We start from the raw sequence: 21,154 nt of genomic DNA on the forward strand, positions 1-21,154 counted from the left end.
GCTAACCGGGTACTGCCAACATCAGCCTCTGGGTCTTGGGAGGGTACTTCAGTCTAGCAGCCGGCCAGCCCACAACCTTCCAGACAATTGGCCAAGGACAGGACGTGAACTCGAAAGCCCAGGGGCACGCCACTGCTGCCCTGTGCCCGTCTGCAGAGGTGGCAGCATCCCGGGGCTGTGGAAGCCACACCAGAACATGGGGTGCTCGGCAGAATCAGATCTGGCTAAGATGGGAACTACGTGCTCATGCTGGTCTCTGGCAAAGACACCCGTGAAGGGGACAAACTCTCTGGGGTTTTGGGAATAGACTTTTTATTGCTATTACCTTTATGCTTCTAAGTAACATGTTCTACAATGATCGTTTTAAAAGATTTCTGCAGGTAAGACAAAAGAAACCGAAATCCCTCCTAATGCCACTCAGATAACCTCTTAACGAGGTGCCCTCGCAAACCTTTTCTTCCGGCATGGACCTAAATGGAAGAGTCAGCTCGGCAGACAGTGTTTGTAGCCTCCTTTTGTTCATGCAACATTGTGGAGGTGAACACACTGCGTCAGGGTACAGGGTGACATCTCTGGGAAAGCAGAGGTGGGACACATGCCACTTGCTGGTGCTCCGTGCTCCCGGGGCACAGGTGAACGCCATGGCACACACCGGGTGCCAGGCGCTGGCTGCCTCTCCTGTCATGCTGCTTGCTGCTGGCAGCCATGCCCGGCCCTCACCCTTGCTTACTGTGGCCAGGGAGTGGGCGCTGCTCCTGGAGGAGGCAGCGCAGGACGAGGTGGATCACATGGGTGGTCTCGTCGGCACTCTTCCCCAGCGTCTTTGTCAGCTGCCCCAAGTCTCTCTGGATGTGCTGCTGCAGGAATCCTTTGGGGTCCCTCACTGGAGGCTTGATGATGTGCACCAGGGCCTGTGGGCACAGCAAAACAAGGTGCAGAGTGAGATCTATGTGTCCAGCACTGGAGAGGGTGGTTTCTGCATGAGGTGGGGGTCTCGGCACGATGCAGCAGCGGAATGGAGCCAGGTAAGTGCAGTGAGAACCGCTGGCTATGGTGGCATCCCAGTGTGGCAGGGAACGCTGCTGTGCACCTCCTGCAGCCAGCACCAGGGCACAGGTGACAGGGTCCCTCCACCCCCATACCCGGTGAGGACCAAGGACAAAGCTGTGTACTCCAAGTAGACTTTATGATGGGATTGTTACACCTGGTGTACCTGCTAAGATGTCACATGGTGTCCCATAAACACGTGATTGCTTTGTGTCAGTTAAATAAAACAGATTTTAAAAATTAAAAAATGAAGTGGATTTTCCATACTCCGATGAGTAGTTCCCCCATTCCAGCGTATGCCCCAGTGGGAAAAGTAGGATCTGTAACTTCTGTATTTTCCTGTGGACTAGGTCAAATCCCTAGGTGGCCAGGACTGTGGATGCAAAACCAGCAGGCTCTCCTGTGGCAACACGGGAGTCTGGTGGTAGCGTCTCATACCTCGGGACTTTGGGTGGCTCCCAAAAGCATAGCCAGATGAGTGAGTAGCCGGAGGATAATGAAGACCACCGGGGACAGTTCTCGGTCGGACACCACTACCACATCTCTGCATTGTGGGTTGCCCAGCACATGGCCAGTTCTGCTTCTGTCTGTGCTGGGTCTGGAAAGGGTGGGAGAAAAGGGCAAAGGCTAGAGATGTCTGTTTCTCCTCAGTCCCCAGTCTTTTGTTTTGTTTTTGGTACTAGGGATTGAACCCAGGGTCTCAATGACTAAGCCACATTCCCAGCCCACCCCCCCCACTTTGTAATACTGATTTTGAGACAGAGTCTCACTAAGTAGCTGAGGCTGGCTTTGAACTTTTGATCCTCCTACCTCAGCCTCCTGAGCCACTGGGATTACAGGTGTGTGTGCACTACCATGCCCAGCTAGGTTTCCAGTTTTGAAGAATGCTAAAAGTGCGTTCAAGCCTAGACTACCTGCCTCAAAGTCCTCTCTTTAGACCCACCCTGCTGGCTGACCACACCCCGCAGCTTTCCCAGCGTTAAGTGGCTGCACCCATGGCCATTAGTTGAGGGCATCAGGAAGGAGGCCCACACCAGCCTCAGGACAGTGAGTGTGGGGCATTTTTGCATCCATGTGAGGATCGTCCACATTATTCTGTTTCCCCAAATCAAAACCTGGGATTCGCAGTCTGGCAAAAATTATTGAGATTCAAGGACGCTGATCGTTTGTAAAGATGACAGGTGAACTATTTCACCAGATGTGAGGTGCCAGCAGAGGTCCCGCCTGTCACGCTGGGGAGCACTGACAGCCGCACTTGTCTCAGGATCAAGCTGGGGGAGATGAGCTCTTTCTTTCATTCTTGTCAGTTCTGGGACTTGAGCTGGGGCCTCATGTGCTCAGCAAGTGCCTGACTTGAGCCGTACCCCTGGTACTTCCTGTTTTTATTTTGAGACAGGGTCTCCCAAAGCTTCCCAGCCTAGCTTCAAACTTCGATGATCCTCCTGCCTCAGCCTCCCAAGTAGCTGGGATTACAGGTGCGCACCCTGAGCCTCACTGGAGGTCAGGTTTATCTGCTGCCTGGATCTGTACAGTGGCCCTTCTGTACCTGCCCTCTGCACCCGTGGAGTCAGCCAACTGTGGGTCAAAAATATGCAAAAGAAAATGTGTCTATGCTGAATAGCAGCTTTTTTCCTTGATATCATTTCCTTAAAAATATGATAAATGAGTATTTACATAGCATTCACTTTGCATGAAGTATATTAAGTTGCCTAGAGATAATTTTTGAAGTCTTGTGGGGGGGGTCTCGGGCTGTAGCTCAATGGCAGAGCGCTTGCATGGCATACCAGTCCTACAGAAAGGTATCTGTAGGTCACAAATAAGTACTGTGCTGTGACACCTGAAGGAACTGAACACCTGGATCTGAGTGTCTGTGGAGGGCAGTGTCCTGGAGACAGTCCCCACAGAAGACAGGAAGGAGGGATGTATTTGATAAGACTGAGTCCATGTGTCTTTTACTTTTCTCAAATTAAAAAACACAAACCAGGCCTGGCGTGCAGCTCAGGGGCAGAGCACTTGCCTAGCTTGTGTGAGGCCCTGGGTTCCATCCCCAGCACCACAAAATCAAAACAAAGCAAAACACAAACAAGCTTCAGTGCCATATGATCACAGGTGTGCGTGATGTGGCTCCCCGACGTGACGTGGGTCCAGATGTGCAGCGCTGGTGCGAGTGACTCTGTGGTGGGTGATTCACCTGCTGGCATGGACAGCCCAGAGCCCCAGACTCCCAGGGAGGGAGGGAAGCCGGGCCCACATACCTGATGGAGTGAAAGCCGGCGTGGGGTCTGTGGTTGATCCCTCCAATTACAGCACCGCAGTCGACACAGGAGCTCTGCTCCATCGGCCTGCCGCACTGGGATGAAGAGGGACCCGCCATCAGCACTGCAGCCAGCACTGCTGCATGCAGAGGGCACCCACACGGGAGGCAGCGTGTGCAGCTGGGACTGCATCTGTGCACGTGTGTCAGGAGGAGCAGGAGCCCCGGGGACAGGATGGGCAGGTAGCCAAGTGCGCTGGCCATGGGCAAAGGTGGCTTATTTTCCAACACTTAGGCATGACGGTTTTTTAATTCCAAGTACAGTGTGCCCAGTCCATCTTCCTTTCTCACATTCACCGCCTTCGCCATCCCTCCCTAGCATGCCAGCCTCCAGCGCTTTGTTATCTAACACCAGGAATAGCGGTGTTAATAGCTTCCAAAGAGACACCCCCCCCCCCCCCCCCAGGCTGGGTATATTGCTCAGTTGGTAAAGTACTTGCCTCGCAAGCACAAGGCCCCGGGTTCAATCCCCAGCACCGCCAAAAAAAAAAAAAAAAAAAAAAAAAAAAAGACCTCCTCTCTCCACTGAACAGAATCAAAAAACCCAACCCTAAGATGTGTCACTACCAAGGGCCTGTGTTTCCAAGTCAAATGGCACCCCACTGCATGCTGGGAATCACAGCCAGAGCAGACCCCTCCAGCTGCAGCTCAGACCCAGAGCCAGGAGGGATCCTAGACTCTTCCTGTTTCGCTTCACAGACAAGGAGGCGAGGGTGTCCCATCAGGCTCCCTCCGTGCTCCTGCTCACTTTATGGAGCAGCACGCATCAGTCTAGTCCAGCAGCTGCTGCTCAGCAAGTGCAGATGCCATGCGCGGCCTGGGAGACGCCCTGGGGTCCCAGAGGAGCAGCGTCCACTCTTCCCCTAGGCTCATCACTCAGGCCCCTGATATGGCCTCTCCATATCTAGCCCATGATTTCCCTCTGGCTAGCGATCCAGGGGTCTGGCTGAGCCCTGCTGCAGGCCAGGGAGGGAGGTGGGGCTCCAAGCCAGCAGCACCTTCACATCCCAGGGAACTTGGGCAGTGCCTGCAGACATTCTTGGGTATCACTCTGGGTTGGGGGGTGCTGCTACTGGCACCCAGTGGGCGGAGGTCAGGCGTGCTGCTAAATATCCTACAACACACAGACCGGCAGTAAAGAGTCATGTCCACAGTGACTTTTCTTGGGGGGGGTTACTGGGGATTGAACTCAGGGACACTTGACCACTAAGTCACATACTCAGTCCTATTTTGTATTTTGTCTCAAACTGAGTTCCTCAGGGCCTCACTAAGTTGCTGAGGTTGGCTTTGAATTCATGATCCTCCTACCTCAGCCTCCCAAGCTGCTGGGATTACAGGTGTGTGCCACTGTGCCTGGCTCACAGTGCCATTTAGGTGCTCAGTTGGAACACCTTAGGCAACCCTCACAATAAGCCTGTGTTCTCTCAGAAGATTGAGACCCTCATTCTCTGCACCCTCCCACCCCAGACTAGAATGCACATAGTGTTTGAGCCTCCCCCAAACACCAAGACTCACCTCTCCCACAGAGCACGGATGACCATTTGGACAAGCTGTTCAAAGAACAACAGGACGCATGTTAGCTAGTGACCTATGTGGGAAGGGGACGTTGCTGCCCCCTTCTCCGGCCCTGACCAACAGGACACATAGCCCACGTCCTGAGCACCTCTGCAGAGGCCTTGAGCCATGCTGTCAGCTAAGCTACCTGACATATTCCTGGAGCTCAGTGAACACATGCCACCAATGAAGTGTCTGAATTTGGCTTAACACAGCAGAGATGAGATGCCAGACACACACTAGGGGTGACTTGGTGGCAGAGGAGATAGTGTTTTATATCTTTCTATTTTCTTAGATTCTTTTTCTGTTTTTGGCAAGAGCATGTTTTATAACAACTTTAAAAACGAGTTTTAGAAGATTATTTACTCAAGGCACAACTCCTATAAAGTCATGGGTTGTGTGGTCGTCTCCCAGGTTTGGGCTGCAGGAAGCTCTCTCTGGGTCAGGACCCCCTGGAACGTGACTGGCCTTCAAATGAGCCTCAGCATGGTCCCCAGGTCCCATTCTCCAAAATGGCATGTTCTGGAGAGCAACAGTGCAGCCTAAAGCATCCGGCCCCACGACCCCGGGGGATGATGTGGCCTCTAACCAGCTAAGTGCATGGCCCCGGAGCCACCTGGCTCTGCCACTGCCAAAGGTATGAGGCAGGTGATGTGGCCTTCGGCAGAACCTGTGAAGCCCAAGTCCAGTCCCGGTCTGGCATGGCCGCAGGCTGGCCTTCCAAGCTAACAGGAGTGCCACCCGTCCCCAGACGCCGGTACTCACTGTACCAATGGACGTTTTCCAGACCCTCCCACCTCTGGGCTTGAGCCAGCAGGTCTTCAGGCATTGTTGGAAGAAAAGCGTTCTGAAAGACCAAGAGCAGAAATGGCTGCTGAGTGGGCCTGTGGGCTGCAGCTGCTGCCCAGCAAGAGGCTCGGCGTGAGGAAGTCCCTCCTCAGCTGCGTGTGAATGGCTGGGGCAGGGCACCAGCACTGGGCCGAAGCAGGGCAGTGGAGCGGAGGGTCCAGAGTGGGTGGGGCAGCAGTTTCCAGGGCCACCAAGTCTCAACAAGACAAACCACTGACGTTTCACTGAGAAACCAACGTTGCAGCGCAGCTTACCCCCATGCTAGCCGGGGAGAAGGCCAAGTTCCTCAGGGGCGCCAAGACCTCGCTCTGTCCACACAGAAGGACAGCCGCAGCGTGAATGGCCATTTCTATCACCGTTCCTTCAAGGCTGCCTGCACCAGGGCCCGCGCTCAGCAAGGGCAGAGTGTTGGCCACAAGGGATGTCGCAAAGGGTCTGACGGAGGGAGACAGGATCCCGCTGTCCTCCACGAACTTGCTCACAGCCTCGCGTTGCTGGCACCAGAGACATTTTTCACATTAGGATGCGTCAGAGAAGACGACTGCGGGAAGTCAGGTTTTTCTCTTTGAAAGTCACACATTCTGATACTGAGCACACGTCAAACATCAAGGTAAATGCAGTTAAATGATTACCAAAGGAGGGGAATTCTTCAGGAGAGAAACATCATACAGAAACACAGCAACCACATTCCTGAGCACAGATTTTGATATTCTGTTTCCATAAACATTATGTCATGTTCCTGAATCTTATGAACTTTGGGTTAAATAGAAAACAGTTTTTCCACATAACAAGGGTACACCCTCTATCCTAGATAGGAAATTTTGGAAGGTCATGATTCCTATCATCCTAGATAGGAAATAAAAGTCTGTGACTTTCACTGTGCTTAGAAAGCCCCTCCCGACCATGGGACTGAATGCAAGCCCCAGCCTGTCACTCACCTGTGGCTTAGGGTGCAGGGCCGGGCTGTGGGAGCGGTGGAGAGCAGCCACTTCTCGGTACAGCGCCAGCAGCAGGTAGACCTCCTGTCGAGCCCTGGGGCTCCTGCAGGCCTGCGAGGTGAGGCGGGTTGTGGAGCGAGCTCTCAGAGCTGCACAGCACCGCCCGGAGCAACTCCCCTGGGCCACACACCACCAGCCTGGGCTATAAGTCTGAGAGGCAAGCTCGGGTTAACCTCAGTACACATGGCCAGGCAGCCACAATGGAGGAACAGAAGTTAGCACCTGCTCTCCTCCGACTCCTGCACTGGTCTTAGGAAAGTTTCCTGAGAAGAGACAGGATTTTCCATTTCCTCTTCCTGGCACAAGGCCAGGATAAATAGGGACTCAAAAAGGCAGCAAGCCCAGAAGAATTTAAAGGTTAGCATCCTGGGGCTGGGGTTGTAGCTCAGTGGTACAGCACTTGTCTAGTGCTCTATTTTTTTATGTGGTGCTCACATAAAATAAAATAAAGGTTATGTCCATCTACAGCTAAAAATATTTTTAAAATGATTAGAATCCTAAAACCCTTTATCAATATCCAAACAGACACATGAGCACATCCATGGACCATGAAGCTACACGGCCTTGGCTTTTGCTGACAACTTTCACTTACGATAGTCGGTGAAAATCATTTTTCAGTAGGGTCCCAGAGAGATAATGCTTGTAAACAAATGACAAAGGACCGGCCGGTGGCCTTGGCAGGCCAGCAGGCACAGCAACCCCTAAGCAGCTCAGCTCGCTGCTCTACAATTCCAGCCACTGGCTGCCCCATGCTGGCCAGCACACCATGGAGGCCTGGGCACCTGCCTCCCGGCACCTAGCGTCACTAAGGGCTGTTCAGAGGCCCTCTTGACCACGCCTGCCCTGGGACATGACTGGTGGACATGCAAGTGCGAGGGGCTGCGAGCCGTCCTACCGTCTGGGCAGTCCCGATGGGGCGGGCCTTGTGCTCGAGCATGGCTTTGCCCACCATGTCACGAAGGGCCTTGTACTCCTCCCCGTGCACCAGGTATCGGTCCATCTGGCCCGTGTGGTCCTTCTGCCGGCCAAGAGCAGAGGGTCAATCAGGGGGTGGGGTGTTCTGCAAGGACCCTTCTCCGCGGGCACCACGGGAGCCTGGAGGCGGCTGAGCTGGACTCCCTGTGGGCCTGCACGGCCGTCCTGGGGCCTACGGGAGCACAGCCTCCACAGGGACAGAGAACCCAGGGAGGAGGGAGGCTGGCCCTGGAGCCACCTGCTTTCTCTATACATGGCACCACACCAAGTAAGGTGACAAAAACATGTCATCTCTGAGTCCCAGCTGATCATCTTAAAAATGCCAGGAGTTTCAGAGCCATTCTGCAACCCTGGGACAGTAAGAAGTCACCAATTTTTGAGCCCTGGGAATGACAACTGAGAGGCCTGAAAGCCAAACTCATGACAATTGTCTCTCAATTCCTACCCGCCTCTGCCTGGCAGAGAGCACAAGGACACGGCCTGCAAGCTGAATCACCTTTTAATTTGCTGGAAGAAATGCTCAGTCACTGACCCTGTGTCTACTTTAATTAGCAGTGAAGCCTAGATAAACTGCAGGTGGACGAGAAACCAGAAACACGCAAGTGTGCACACGTGTCCACATCGACTTCTGCCCCATGCTGCAGCAGGCCAAGGACCCGACATCTGCCTGTGTCCTGCCTGATGTGAGGGCCAGGAGGTGGGTCAGGGTGGGGAGTGGGGCCCACAGCCTGCCCGCTCTGCCGGGCCCTGCATCTCACCTGCTGTGTGATGACTCCCTTGGGAAAGACCCACTGGCACTGAGGGCCCTGCCTGGAGAGGCTCTGCACGAACTCCATCCCGCGCAGGCTTGCGAGCCTGCGGACCAGGTACACGCGGTGCCAGTCGTCCCCCACCCGGGCGCAGAACTGCTCGACGTGACGCAGGTAGCACCGCTGTTCCTCGGCCAGCTCTGAGAGGGCAGAGACTAGTCAGCAACTGGGGGCTGAGGGCCGGCTTCTGGGGCACTCCGTAAGAAACACCCAGAGGAGGGGCATGTGAGGGCCAGTTCCGGGCCTCGTGAACCTGTAACCAGGGTAGAGAAGACCTGCCTGAGCCATCCTCATGCTCCACGAGCAGGTCAGCAGCCCTGTCGAGACACAGGCGGACCCTGGCCACCTCCTGCAGGTAGTCGACGGACGCCGCAGCAGCAGGTCCCTGGCCGCGGCTCCCTGGGGAGCAGGTCTGTAGGAAGTGGCCCTCCTTCTCCAGGCAGCTGAGTTCACTGCTCACGCAGCGAGCACTGGTCTTCTCGTGAATGGAATCCTATGGAACAGAGCAAGAAAGAAAAGACTTATTCCTTTTAGCAGGCAAGTTGCTGACTTTCTAAAATTGCCAGTGAGAATTAAAGGGAAAATAAAACTTAAATCAAGAAAAATTTAGAAAAAGCAAAACTATAAGGAAAAAAATTTGTATAATCTGATTTTGAAAATAAAAATATGAAGACAGAGCCAGGTGTAGTGGCACACATCTGTAATCCCAGCAGCTCGGGAGGCTGAGGCAGAAGGATCATGAGTTCGAAGACAGTCTCAGCAAAAGTGAGGTGCTAAGCAACGCAGTGAGACCCTATATACAAAATATGGCTGAGGTGTGGCTCAGTGGTCGAATGCCCCAGAGTTCAATCCCAGTACCAAAAAAAAAGAGATGACAATAAAAATAAAAAGAATTCATGATCTGGCAGCTGGGGATGACCCATCGCTAACCCCGAGGTATACTCATCCAGGCTGTGTTTCTTGTGCTTTGCACATGTGTGCACCTGACTATGAACACAGTCACACACTGCTTAACAACAGGGACACCTCAGGTGCAGGTGAGGGTCTGAGGAGACCACCATCAGACTTGCAGTGACAAAACACCACCAGGCAGCTCGTGACTGTGTGTGACATCTAAGGGCAGAGTGTGTCGCTGAAACGTTTCCCTTTTTCCACATGGAAAAACAGCACCTGTTAACTGAATAAAGCTGCCTTCTGTCAGTTTTCAGAAACTCTGCCATTGCATAAGCCAAACAGTTCAGATGGTTTGCAGAAGGGAAGCAACCAAGCAGCGGCCTGCTTACTTCCAGGCAGTTGATGAAGAGCGTGTACAGCTCGGTCTTATCCTCAGTGATGAACGCCTTCTTCTCTAACAGGGACAAGTAGGCCTGGATATAATCCTTCACGTCACGGAAGCTGTGGAAAGAGAACTACTATTCCTGGTCATGTCAGGATGGCAGAATCACCCTGCATGAAAGGCATCGATTAGCAGATCACCTGCCCGTCTCCTTCTCTGTGGGTATATAAAGGTATAACACATACACACGCAGGTACATAGTTTTAAACAGCTTTTCATTAAAAATACGTTTGCACGATCTTGGAGGAATATAAATTCAGTATTGCAGACCAGCTGTTCTCAACATTTTGGTTTCAGGCCCTTTTACAGGCTTAAAACTTATTGAGCACTGCAGAGACTTTATGTGGGTCAAATCTGTCAATGTTTATGGTATTAGAAATTAAAATGGAAACATTTCAAGAATATCTATCAATCCATTTAAGATAAAAAGAATGAACCCACGTGTGTCAATGATGTTTAGGAGGGTGGCTCTGCTTTATATTCCTGTAATTCTCAGAAGCCTAGTTTAACAGAAGTCAGATGACCTCCCACATCTGCTTCTGATGCTACACTGAAGCACATGAAGAAAATCTGGCCTCACACATGTTGTAGCTGGAAAAGGGAAAACTTTTTAATAGTCTCTGCCTATATTTGGGGTTCTTCTTTTTTGCTACAGTACCAACACTGGAAAAATGATCATTTCTGAAGATCAGCTGTGGGGCCTGATACCTGGTCAATTCTGTTTGCCCATCAATTATATTACAGTGACATGGTCTACTTTGTTACGGGTTTTCCCCAGGGCTACAGACCGAACCAGGGCCTTGTGGTGTGCCAGTTGAAAGCTCTACCACGGAGCTGCACCCGCAGCCGCTGATCATGTTTTGACATACATGATTCCATGACATCAACCACTGGTCATTTGGAAAAGCCTTGGTTTGCTGAGCAAGGCAGATCTGGGGATGCCGGCATCTTTTCATCCTACAACCTGTTGTTGTAGACCCCTACCTACATTCATTCATGTCACCACAGATCTGTGGTCTGGTAGTCATGGTTTGGGCAAAATGGCAAGGCCTGAGGACAGCGGCCAGTTCTTTATGAGTAGCATTCTTTAGATAGCCACTGTCCTCTCGTATGCAGTGGAGGGTTCTGGGCCCATTCGTGGCTTCTACATAACATTACAAATCGCAGTCTCAAGGGTCAAGACCTAGTAAAGCTCATAAGTGACATTGGCATTTTAAAAACTACACGTGCACAGTGGAGGAGAAGACCATGACTAGGGTTGCGATTTCCTTCATGCAGAGAGGCTGGTGTGTCACCCACCACTGCTTTGGCAATGTTATTGCAAATATCAACATGTTGAAAAGGCAAATTACTGTCTCAGTATCTTTTTTAAAAATTCAGAGCTCAGGGGCCCCCTCCCCACCCAAGTGTCCCCACCAGCACTCTGAGAACTGAGCTTGATGAACACAGAGGATCAGCCAGAGAATACCAGGCTTGGACATTGCTGACCACCTGTCTAACCGAGAAAGCTCACACTCCACGTGCTGTGGACTCTGCACTTGGAGAACACCAAAGGTGAGGAAGAGTGAGTGACCACCCCCTAAACCACACCCCGGGTGGCATGGAGCAGGTTGTAACTCCCACTCCAGAGGCACACCACACCAGGGGCCCTTCCCAGCCTGTCTTCTTGCTACGTATGCACCCTGGCCCTGCCCAGCTCATGTGCCAAAGGGGACAGGGGACAGGGGCCAAACACAGCCAACAGAGACCAGGTTTCCTTGCACTGAAGACACTTCCCCAGATCTCGAGCTAGCACACATGGCCACATGAAGCCCAAGCACAGCGCAGCCCCGGGAAACTGAGGCCTCAGAGCCGCGCTCATTCACAAACCGCTCCCACCTGTACTTCAGGAGCAGCTTCAGCACCACGGAGCGGATGACAGGAGTCTTATCCACGGCGTCATCGAACGGCGAGAGACGCTTCGTGTGTTCCCGGTGACCTTGGCCAGAAAGAGAAGGTGCTATCGCTCATATTGTGGCACAAAACTTAGAGGAACCGAGTCTGGGTTTGAAGGAAGAAAGCAACTCACGCTGGGGAGCATCTCTCAGGAGCTCCTTCTGCACGAAGAGCAGAGACAGCAGGCCATCGATCACGCCCTTCTCAGGAGGGGTATTGTCTTTGAAGCACACGCTGGAGACCAGGTCCACGAAGAAGCCGTTGCACATCTGCCGGAACTGGGCGTGTTTCCAAATGGCTACCCTGAGGAAGCGGCCCAAAACCCAGTCAGAAGGCTCGGAGAATGGTTCCCAAAACTGCTCATAGAATGATTTGAGATTTGGACAGTATCTTGTTTCACACCAACAGATGCAAGCATCTACCTCTGTTGATCAGCTCGTCTTCCAAACCGCAAACAGCATGCACACGCATCTCTTCCAGAACCCCTCCGTTGGGGGAAAGAGAAGGGAAAGCAACCACTGCTGGAGCGGGACCTCTTCCCAACCTCCCAGAGGCTGGGCCAGGGCTGGTGTGCGCTCCACGGATGGGAGAGGGCTTGCTTGCCCAGCAGGCACAAGGCCTGGGGTCTACCCCTGCACCCGCCACCCACATGAAAGGGAGGATGGAGAAGCTGCGTTTAGATTTCTTGGCTCCTTCAAAGACTTCATTTATTACTTTCTGAGTTGCTGTCTCAAAATCTTGAGGACATGTGAGCCTTGGGAGAGGGGAATTCTGAGGCAATATCTGACAACATCTGAGAAGTGCCCAAGTAGGAGTCTCACCTCAGACAGCTCTCCAAAGCCAGGCTTTTATCATGGAGGATAAGAGAAATAGAATTTCTGAATGTTTTTTTATTTATGTATTTACTTATTTTTGCAGTGCTGGGGATTGAACCCAGGGCTTTGTGCTTGTGAGGCAAGCGCTCTACAACCGAGCTATCTCCCCAGCCCATGAATGTTATATTTGAAAAAGAGAAAAGAAGAAGACGTTTAAAGAGGAAGGGTGTTTTACCTGTGCTCTTGGGAAACTGTCAGAGGGAACTCATCTGGCAGGTCGGTTAGACAGTAGGGGCAAGTCATCTGCCCAGGGACGAGCCAGTTCCTGATGCAGGGCAGGCAGTACACGTGGTCACAGGGCAGACACACGGGATCCCGAGCATCCCCCAGGCAGATGGGGCACGGCTGCACTCCAAACCTGGAAGCCAAGCAGGGGATGGGCTGCCTGGCCGATGCTGGCCTGCAGCGCCAGGCCCCACGGGCAGCACTCGCCCCTCCCTGGAGCCCAGACCCCTCCTACCTGGCCAGGCTCTTGCTGGCCTGCTCCTTGCACTGGCAGAGAGTGGTCATCACAGCCACGAAAGGCCTGTGGGTCTTGAGGTTGGAGTTCTCTTGAAGACACTGGAGGAGAAAGGCCTGGTGAGGGGCGGCACCCAGCGAGGAGGGCCTGGTGGCCGTGGCCTGGGGCACCCGAGGCCGTGGGGTTCTTAGCAGGGTCCCGCCACTCTCAGTGGCCCTGCTGCTTTTAAGAGAAGGACTGAGTTACCAGCATCTGGACTTGTCCTCTGCTCCCTTTCCTTCTAGGCCTAACCCCCCCATCGCGAGGGACCTCGAACTTCAAATGACGCAAATGTGACGACGGCTGCACACATGGCGTCAGGCTTTACGAGACCTCGGCGCCTTGGGGATATCTGCTTTAGACCCGCCTGACTGACTGACTGCATTAGAGGTGGGGGCTTGCTGTGCTGTCCAAGCTGCTCTCCAACTCCTGGACTCAGGCCATCCCCCGCCTCAGCCCCCCAGGAGCTGGGACTAGGGGCGCACCACCACCCCTGGCTAGGTCACACTTAGGAACACACATAGAGATGCAGCCCTCTCGGTCAAATGTGCCCGCTGCCCTCCTAGGATGACCAGCTCCTGAGCTCTCTGAGAACGTGTGCGTGTGTGTCGACACCCTGCCGCTGCTGTGCACAGTCTGCCCTCTGCTCCTGGAGGCCTGGGAGGCCCCTCTGCAGGCCAGCTTCCGTGACTTCCTCGGCGCGACAGGCTCAGCGGCCGACCACTGGTGTTAACTGCTGCAGGGCAGCCCCCGTGCCTACTCCAGGGCCGTGTCTCCAGTGATGGGTATTGAGTGTGCCTGAGTTTCTGCAGTTCTGACTGTGCTGGACGAACGGCCTAGCGTGCGTGTGCTCCAGTGAAGACAAGCAGGCGGGCTGGGGAGCACCTTCCTGGCCTGTGGGAGGCCCTGGGTTCCACCCTGGTACCGCAAGATACATCAGCACGTCTCTAGGACACTCAGTGAGAAATGCACGTCTCCAGCAAAGCGGGACAGTGACTTTAATGATTTAACGGCTGTTCCTGGAAGTCTGTGGTCAAGCGTGATGTTCATACAGATGCTCTTGTACAAAGTACCCCCGGGCATTAGACAAATAAGAACGGTTCCCGAGCTCTACTTTGCACAGGCTATTTTTCTTTTATTGTAAATCATGTCAAATGTTCGCTCTACCTTTGAAATCATCACTTAGAGTTTATTTTTTTAACTTATATAACCGATGACACTTATAGATATTTTTTGAGCCAGAATCGATCATACTTGGAAATGAGGGTGTTTAATATCCTGATAAATTCGCTTTGTTAATTAACAACCCAACTCAGCAATAGGTAAAGAATTTAGACATTACTCCAAAGATATATAAGTACCTGCGAAGCGCTAGCTACCACAGCAATGCACATCGAAACCCTCTGAGCATGGCGTGGTGGCATGCACCCAGTGAGGCAAGAGGCTAAGGCAGGAGGATCACACATTCAAGGCCAGCCTCAGCAATACAAGCCAGATCCTGGCTCAAAATTAAAAAAAAAAAAAGTGGGGGGTTGGGATGTGGCTCAGTGGTGGAGCAACCCTGGGTTCAATCCCCGGCACCAAAAAAAAAAAAAAGAGAGAGAGAGAGATTTAATGAATGAATACGGTGAGTCCCCTTCTAGATAAACATCCAAATGCAGTAAAAGCAGGCCTCAGATAAGTTTGTGAACACCAACGTTCATAGCAGTCACAACAGCCAGAAGCGGGAAGCAGCCTGGGAGTCCCTCAACAGATGAGTGACAGACACAGTGCCCACCCACAGGGTGGCATTCACTACCCAGCCATAAGGAGGCCAAACACTGGCAGGCCTCCAGGCAGAGGCCCCTGACGGCACCCTGCTGCACTCGGGCAGATGACGAGCGACCACTTGGTGATGCTGTGGCATGCGGAGCGACAGCTGGCAAGGAGAGTGGGCCCCCGGCGCGGGGCAGGGGTTGGGGAGTGGGTGTCTGTGGGGACAGAGCTCTGTTTGTGAAGGGACGTGGGTGGCCGTGCAACCCCCCTGGGCTTGACGCCGCCAAGTACACGTTACCAGTGGCCACGGGGTGCACTTTGTGTTAGCCGTATTGTGACGCTTTTTAAAAAGCACCAGTGGCCCAGTGGTGGTGCTGGGTGGACAGGTTAGGGATGGGACAGAGTGGAAGCTAGTTCCCTATGACCTGTGGAAAAACCACAAGAGCCACAAGAACTGGTCTCTCGGCCATCTTTCTCTGCAGCCTACCTGCCGGCCTGTCTGCCATGTCTAACCCTCCCGCCAGAGCTGACGGAGAGGACTCGGACACCCATCGTGTGCTGGCTACTTTCAGCTTTTACCAATGTCCAGTGATGCAGGGTAGCTAGGAGGCAGCTCTGAAGTGGCAGCCTCTGGGACTTGAGGCCCCAGGCATCCCCCACAGTTCTAGCCAGAGGAGAGAGCAGCTCATAGCAAATATCAAGCCAGGACAGCACCTCCCAGGGGTCAGTGGATGGCTCTGGGCCTTCCCTGGAGCTGGAGTGGACGCACAGAGCAGAGATCAGTGTACGGCACCGACTCCAAGCTCAGAAACTACCTGGGTAGCATCTGCGGCTGTGGAACTTGCATGGGATCTGATTAAAAAGAAATGAACCAGAAGCCCATAAAGTTCTGGAGGTCAGTACATTGGGGAAAAGCCTCCCACTGCCTAAGAGCATGCGCATACTGCCATGGGGGCCAGAAAGCCCACCTCTCAGCGAGTGGGCCGCCTGACCACTAGAGGCCACTCTGGGCCTGGCTGAGGGGCCAGTGCATCCCCAGAGGTTTGAGGGTCCTGGATAGTAACAGGACACACTTGGAGAGAGCTGTGCCCAGGCCGTGTGGGGCGTAGGTGTTCTGGACTCCTGTGGCCGCAGGCCCGGCCAGCGCTGCTCCTCCTACCAGCTTTCTCTGTAGGAACCTCTGTGACAGGGTCCACTTCATGCTTTGAACGCAGCCCTTGCTGCTCTAAAGCAGACCTGTTTTTCTCTCCTCCCTGATCTCCCTAATCTCAGGGAAAACAGGATTCCTTTGAATTGCCTCTTCAGAAACCCTCTATGCCCATCTCACTCCAGGCAGAATGGCAATCATCAAGAGTAAAAGCAGGGCTGGGGATGTAGCTCAGTCGGTAGAGTGCTTGCCTTGCATACACAAGGCCCTGGGTTCAATCCCCAGCACCACAAAAAAATAAAATAAAATAAAAAAAGAGTAAAAGCAACAATAAATGTTGGCGAGGATGTGAGGAAAAGGCAGACTCATACCTTGCTGGTGGAACTACAAATTGGCGTGACTACTGTGGAAAGCAGTGTGGAGATTCCTCAGAAAACAAGGAATGGATCCACCATTTGACCCAGCTATCCCTCTCCTTGACATACACCTAAAGGACTTCAAACCAGCATAGTATAGTGATGCAGCCACATCATATTTACAGCAGCTCAATTCACAATAGCTAAACTATGGAACCAACCTAAGTGCCCTTCAACAGATGAATGGATAAAGAAAATGTGATCCATATACACAACGGAATATTACTCTCTTAAAGGAGAATGAAATTATGGCATTTGCTGGTAAATGGATGGAACTGGAGAATATCATGCTATGTGAAAGAAGCCAACCCCAAAAAACCAAAGGCCGAATGTTCTCCCTGATATGCAAATGATGACTCTCAATAGCTGGGGTGGGGGGGGTGGGGGTTTAGGGAAGTGGGCAGCGGGGAATGGGGGAAGGGAGGGGAATAGGAAAGACAGCAGAATGAATCGAACATCACTTTCCTATGCTCGTATATGGACACACCGTCAGTGTAACTCCGCATCATGTACGACCACAAGAATGGACAGTTACACTCCAGGTAGGTACGACATGTCAAAATACATTCCACTGCCATGTGAACAACAACAAAGAATAGGAAAAAGAAAAACCCGCTGTTCCCCCTGATCTGAGGAATCACAGCCTCTAGGACAGAAGTCCCTTCTATTTCTATTTTGCCATTTATTGCAGAGCAATGCAACTTCTTTTCCTTTTTTTAAAAAAAGGGATTAAAAAGAAAGACCAAAAATATGCTGCCTTCAAGAGACTCATCTCATAGAAAAAGACATCCACAGACTAAAGGTGAAAGGATGGGAAAAAATCTAGCACCCACATGGACCCAGTAAAAAAGCAGGGGTTTCCATCCTTATATCAGATAAAATGGACTTCCACCCAAAGTTAGTCAGAAGGGATAAAGAAGGATATTTCATACTGCTTAAGGGAACCATAAATCAGCAAGACATAATGATAGTAAATATTTATGCCCCAAGCAACAGTGCATCCAAGTACATCAAACAAATCCTTCTCAATTCCAGGAATCACATAGACCACAACACAATAATTCTGGGTGACAGTGGTCACTATTTGCTGATGACATGATTCTCTATTTAGAGGATCCAAAAAACTCCTCCAGAAAACTTCTAGACCTCATATATGAATTCAGCAAAATAGCAGGTTATAAAATCAACATGCATAAATCTAAAGCATTTTTATACATAAGCGATGAAACATCTGAAAGGGAAATGAGGAAAACAACTCCATTCGCAATAGCCTCAAAAAAAAAAAAATATAAAAAACAAAAAACTTGGGAGTCAGTCTAACCAAAGAGGTGAAAGATCTCTACAATGAAAACTACAAAACATTGAAGAAAGAAATTGAGGAAGATCTTAGAAGATGGAAAGATCTCCCATGTTCTTGGATAGGCAGAATTAATATTATCAAAATGGTCATACTTCCAAAGGCGCTATACAGATTTAATGCAATTCCAATTAAAATCCCTATGACGTACCTTACAGACATAGAGCAAGCAATCATGAAATTCATCTGGAAGAACAACAGACCCAGAATAGTCAAAGCAATCCTGGGCAGGAAGAGTGATGCAGGAGGTATCGCAATACCAGACCTTAAACTCTACTATAGGGCAATAGTAACAAAACCAGCACGGTACTGGCACCAAAATAGGTAGACCAATGGTGCAGGATAGAAGACACGGGACATATCCACATAAGTACAATTATCTCATACTAGACAAGGGTGTCAAAAACTTACACTGGAGAAAAGATAGCCTCTTCAACAAATGGTGCTGGGAAAACTGGAAATCCATATGCAGTAAAATAAAACTAAACCTCTATCTCTCACCCTGTAAAAACTCAACTCAAAATGGATCAAGGATCTAGGAATTAGACCTGAGACCCTTCAACAAATAGAAGAAAAAGTAGGCCCGCATCTCCATCATGTTGGCTTAGGACCAGACTTCCTTAACAAGACCCCCCACAGCGCAAGAAATAAAAGCAAGAATCAGTAAGTGGGATAGATTCAAAGTAAAAAGTTTTTCTCAGCACAGGAAACAATCAGTAATGTGAAAAGAGAGCCTAAAGAGTAGGAGAAAATCTTTTCCACACACACACTTCAGACAGAGCACTCATCTCCAAAGTTTATGAAGAACTTAAACTTTACACCCAAAATACAAAGAACCCAATCAATAAATGGTCTAAGGAAGTGGGCAGACACTTCACAGAAGAAGATATACAGGTGATCAACAAATATATGAAAAAGGGCTCATCATCCCTAGTAATCAGAGAAATGCAAATTAAAACCACCCTAAGATTTCATCTAACTCCAATTAGAATGGCGATTATCAAGAACACAAGGAATAATAAGTGTCAGCGTGGTCGTGGGGAAGAAGGCACACTCTTACATTGCTGGTGGAGTTATAAATTGGTACAGCCACACTGGAAAGCTGTATGGAGATTCCTCAGAAAGCAGGGAATGGACCCTCCATTTGACCCAGCTATCCCACTCCTTGGCCTATACCCAAAGGACTTAAAATCAGCATACTACAGTGATGCAGCCACATCAATGTTCTTAGCAGCTCAATTCACAATTGCTAGATTGTGGAACCAACCTAGATCCCCTTCAATTGATGAATGGATAAAGAAACTGTGGTATATATACTCAATGGAATATTACTCAGCCATAAAGAAGAATAAAATTATGGCATTTGCTGGTAAATGGATGAAGCTGGAAAATATCATGCTAAGTGAGACAGATGAAGCCCAAAAAACCAAAGGTCGAATGTTTTTTCTGATAAGTGCATGACAATATATAACGATGGGGGGTAGAGCAGGAAAGAGAAGAATGAAGGAACTTTGGAGGGTGTAGAGGAAAAAGGGGTGGGAGGGGGTGGGGATGGAAAAACAGTAGAATGAAACAGTATTACCCTATATATGTGTGTGATTACATGAATGGTGTGAGTATACACTGTGTACAACCATGGAAATGAAAAGTTGTACCCATTTTGTGTACAATGAATCAAAATGTGTCAGTAAAAATAAAAATATTTTAATTAAAAAACAACAACAACCCTCCAGTTCATAAGCACATAAGCACACTCTGTGGAAGGTTTTCCTCTGCCTTTCAACTAGATGAGACCAGGACTTGGTGGAGGGCGATAAGTATGAGCTGGAGGGTGTGTGTGTGTGTGTGTCTGTGTGTGAGTGTGTGTGTGGGGGTGTGTGTGTGTGTTCTGGGCTGTGCTCTCGGGCATGGCGTGATGGGGCTGGGGTGCAGCTCGGGGGCAGGTGCCAGCCGGGCGTGCACGAGGCCCTGGGTTCGGTCCCTGGCATGGCCCTGCCCTTTTCTGCTCCACAGGCTGTGAGAGCAGGAACAGCCTGAAGACCAGCAGCTGGAAGGTGGCTGTGGAGGCCGAGGGGCGAGCGGGAGGCAGTGCAGGGCTGGTGCGCGAGGCCTGCCTGCCAGGCCAGCCCGCATAGGCCTCTGGTGCTCTGGTCAAGCCTGGGCACACTGGCACCTGGCATCTGTGCCCATCTCCTTCGGGCGCGCTGCTCGCATTTCAAAGGCTGCACACCCCTGTACGGTGGCCTTTCTCAGACACCCCGACAGTGGGCACTCTGGAGCCAGTGGCCTTCCACCCACAGGATGTGCTCCTGTGCCGGACAAGGGGCCACGGTCACGGGGTGAAGAGGCGGAAGCCCTGTTGTGCTGAGTGGCCACCGTTGCTGGACAGCCTGGCCACAGAGGTGGTGGCTTTCTCTGAGGGGCACTGGTTGTGCCGTCATCAGCTGTCAAAGGCGGGGCAGCTGGGGCTGGGGCTCAGTGGCAGAGCCCTCGCCTTGCCCGCGGGAGGCGCTGGGCTCCATCCTTAGCACCGCATGAAATAAGTAAGATAAAGCATTCTGCCCGTCTACCACTACCAGAAAAGCGTCGGGCAGAGGCTCATGGCCTCTGTTCCCACCGACAGCACGCACTCAAGACCCCACTCCAACGGCACTCTCCTGCACCACTGTCTTCCTGCCCAGCTGGTGACGGTCCCCACGGGCTAGGCTGCTGGCCTGCTCCGCCTGAGAGGTGGATGGAGCCCACTCCTCCAGCCCTTGCAATGTATCCTCCAGCAGGTCCAGTTCTGGACGGTCACTCCTGAGCCTGAGTTACGCGCCCTGACTCAGCACTGGGGAGGGCACACTCTGGAACAACTGAGCTGGACAGCCCACGACACTGGCTGAGAGCCCAGCACTGACCTGAGGTCCCACCAGGAGACGTGCTTGGTGCTCACCTTGTCCAGAGAGAAGACGTACTTGGTCACCAGCTGGCACAGCTCCGGAACCTGGCTCTTGGTCCCCAGGAGCACGTGCTCCACAAAGAGCGCCACGGGCAAGACCCGATCCCACTGCCTCCTGTCAAGAGAGGGCGCCAGCACGGGCTCGACAGGACTCTGGGACAGGAGGGCCTCCCCCAGCCCTGCCCATGGCACCCAGCGCTCCCTGCAGGCAGGACGCAGGGCTGCGCTTCACCACCCACCTCGGTACGTACTGCCGCTGCGCCACCCTCCCGTAGTCCCAGCACCACGCGTCCTTCTCGACCTCACGGTCCCGAAGGCCTGCCCCTCCGCTTGCCCTGCCTGCTGTG

The 21,154-nt window shown here is 51.8% G+C and overlaps 1 protein-coding gene across 1 annotated transcript in view; it reads right to left on the reverse strand.

The window, feature by feature from the left end:
* RNF213 (ring finger protein 213) overlaps positions 1–21,154 on the reverse strand; it is a 111,015-nt gene that overhangs the window by 9,984 nt on the left and 79,877 nt on the right. Inside the window, exons 42-57 of the mRNA XM_079135369.1 lie at positions 20,802–20,922; positions 13,153–13,253; positions 12,868–13,050; positions 11,951–12,120; positions 11,761–11,860; positions 9,830–9,941; positions 8,826–9,039; positions 8,496–8,686; positions 7,658–7,780; positions 6,703–6,813; positions 6,019–6,258; positions 5,681–5,762; positions 4,877–4,911; positions 3,303–3,397; positions 1,486–1,645; positions 731–911 (exon numbers count right to left, since the gene is read on the reverse strand). Coding sequence (XP_078991495.1) covers positions 731–911; positions 1,486–1,645; positions 3,303–3,397; positions 4,877–4,911; positions 5,681–5,762; positions 6,019–6,258; positions 6,703–6,813; positions 7,658–7,780; positions 8,496–8,686; positions 8,826–9,039; positions 9,830–9,941; positions 11,761–11,860; positions 11,951–12,120; positions 12,868–13,050; positions 13,153–13,253; positions 20,802–20,922 — 2,219 coding nt within the window. The remainder of the gene's footprint in view (positions 1–730; positions 912–1,485; positions 1,646–3,302; positions 3,398–4,876; positions 4,912–5,680; positions 5,763–6,018; positions 6,259–6,702; positions 6,814–7,657; positions 7,781–8,495; positions 8,687–8,825; positions 9,040–9,829; positions 9,942–11,760; positions 11,861–11,950; positions 12,121–12,867; positions 13,051–13,152; positions 13,254–20,801; positions 20,923–21,154) is intronic.

The sequence above is a fragment of the Sciurus vulgaris genome (genome assembly GCF_902686455.1).
Source record: "Sciurus vulgaris genome assembly, chromosome: 3".
NCBI lineage: Eukaryota > Metazoa > Chordata > Mammalia > Rodentia > Sciuridae > Sciurus > Sciurus vulgaris.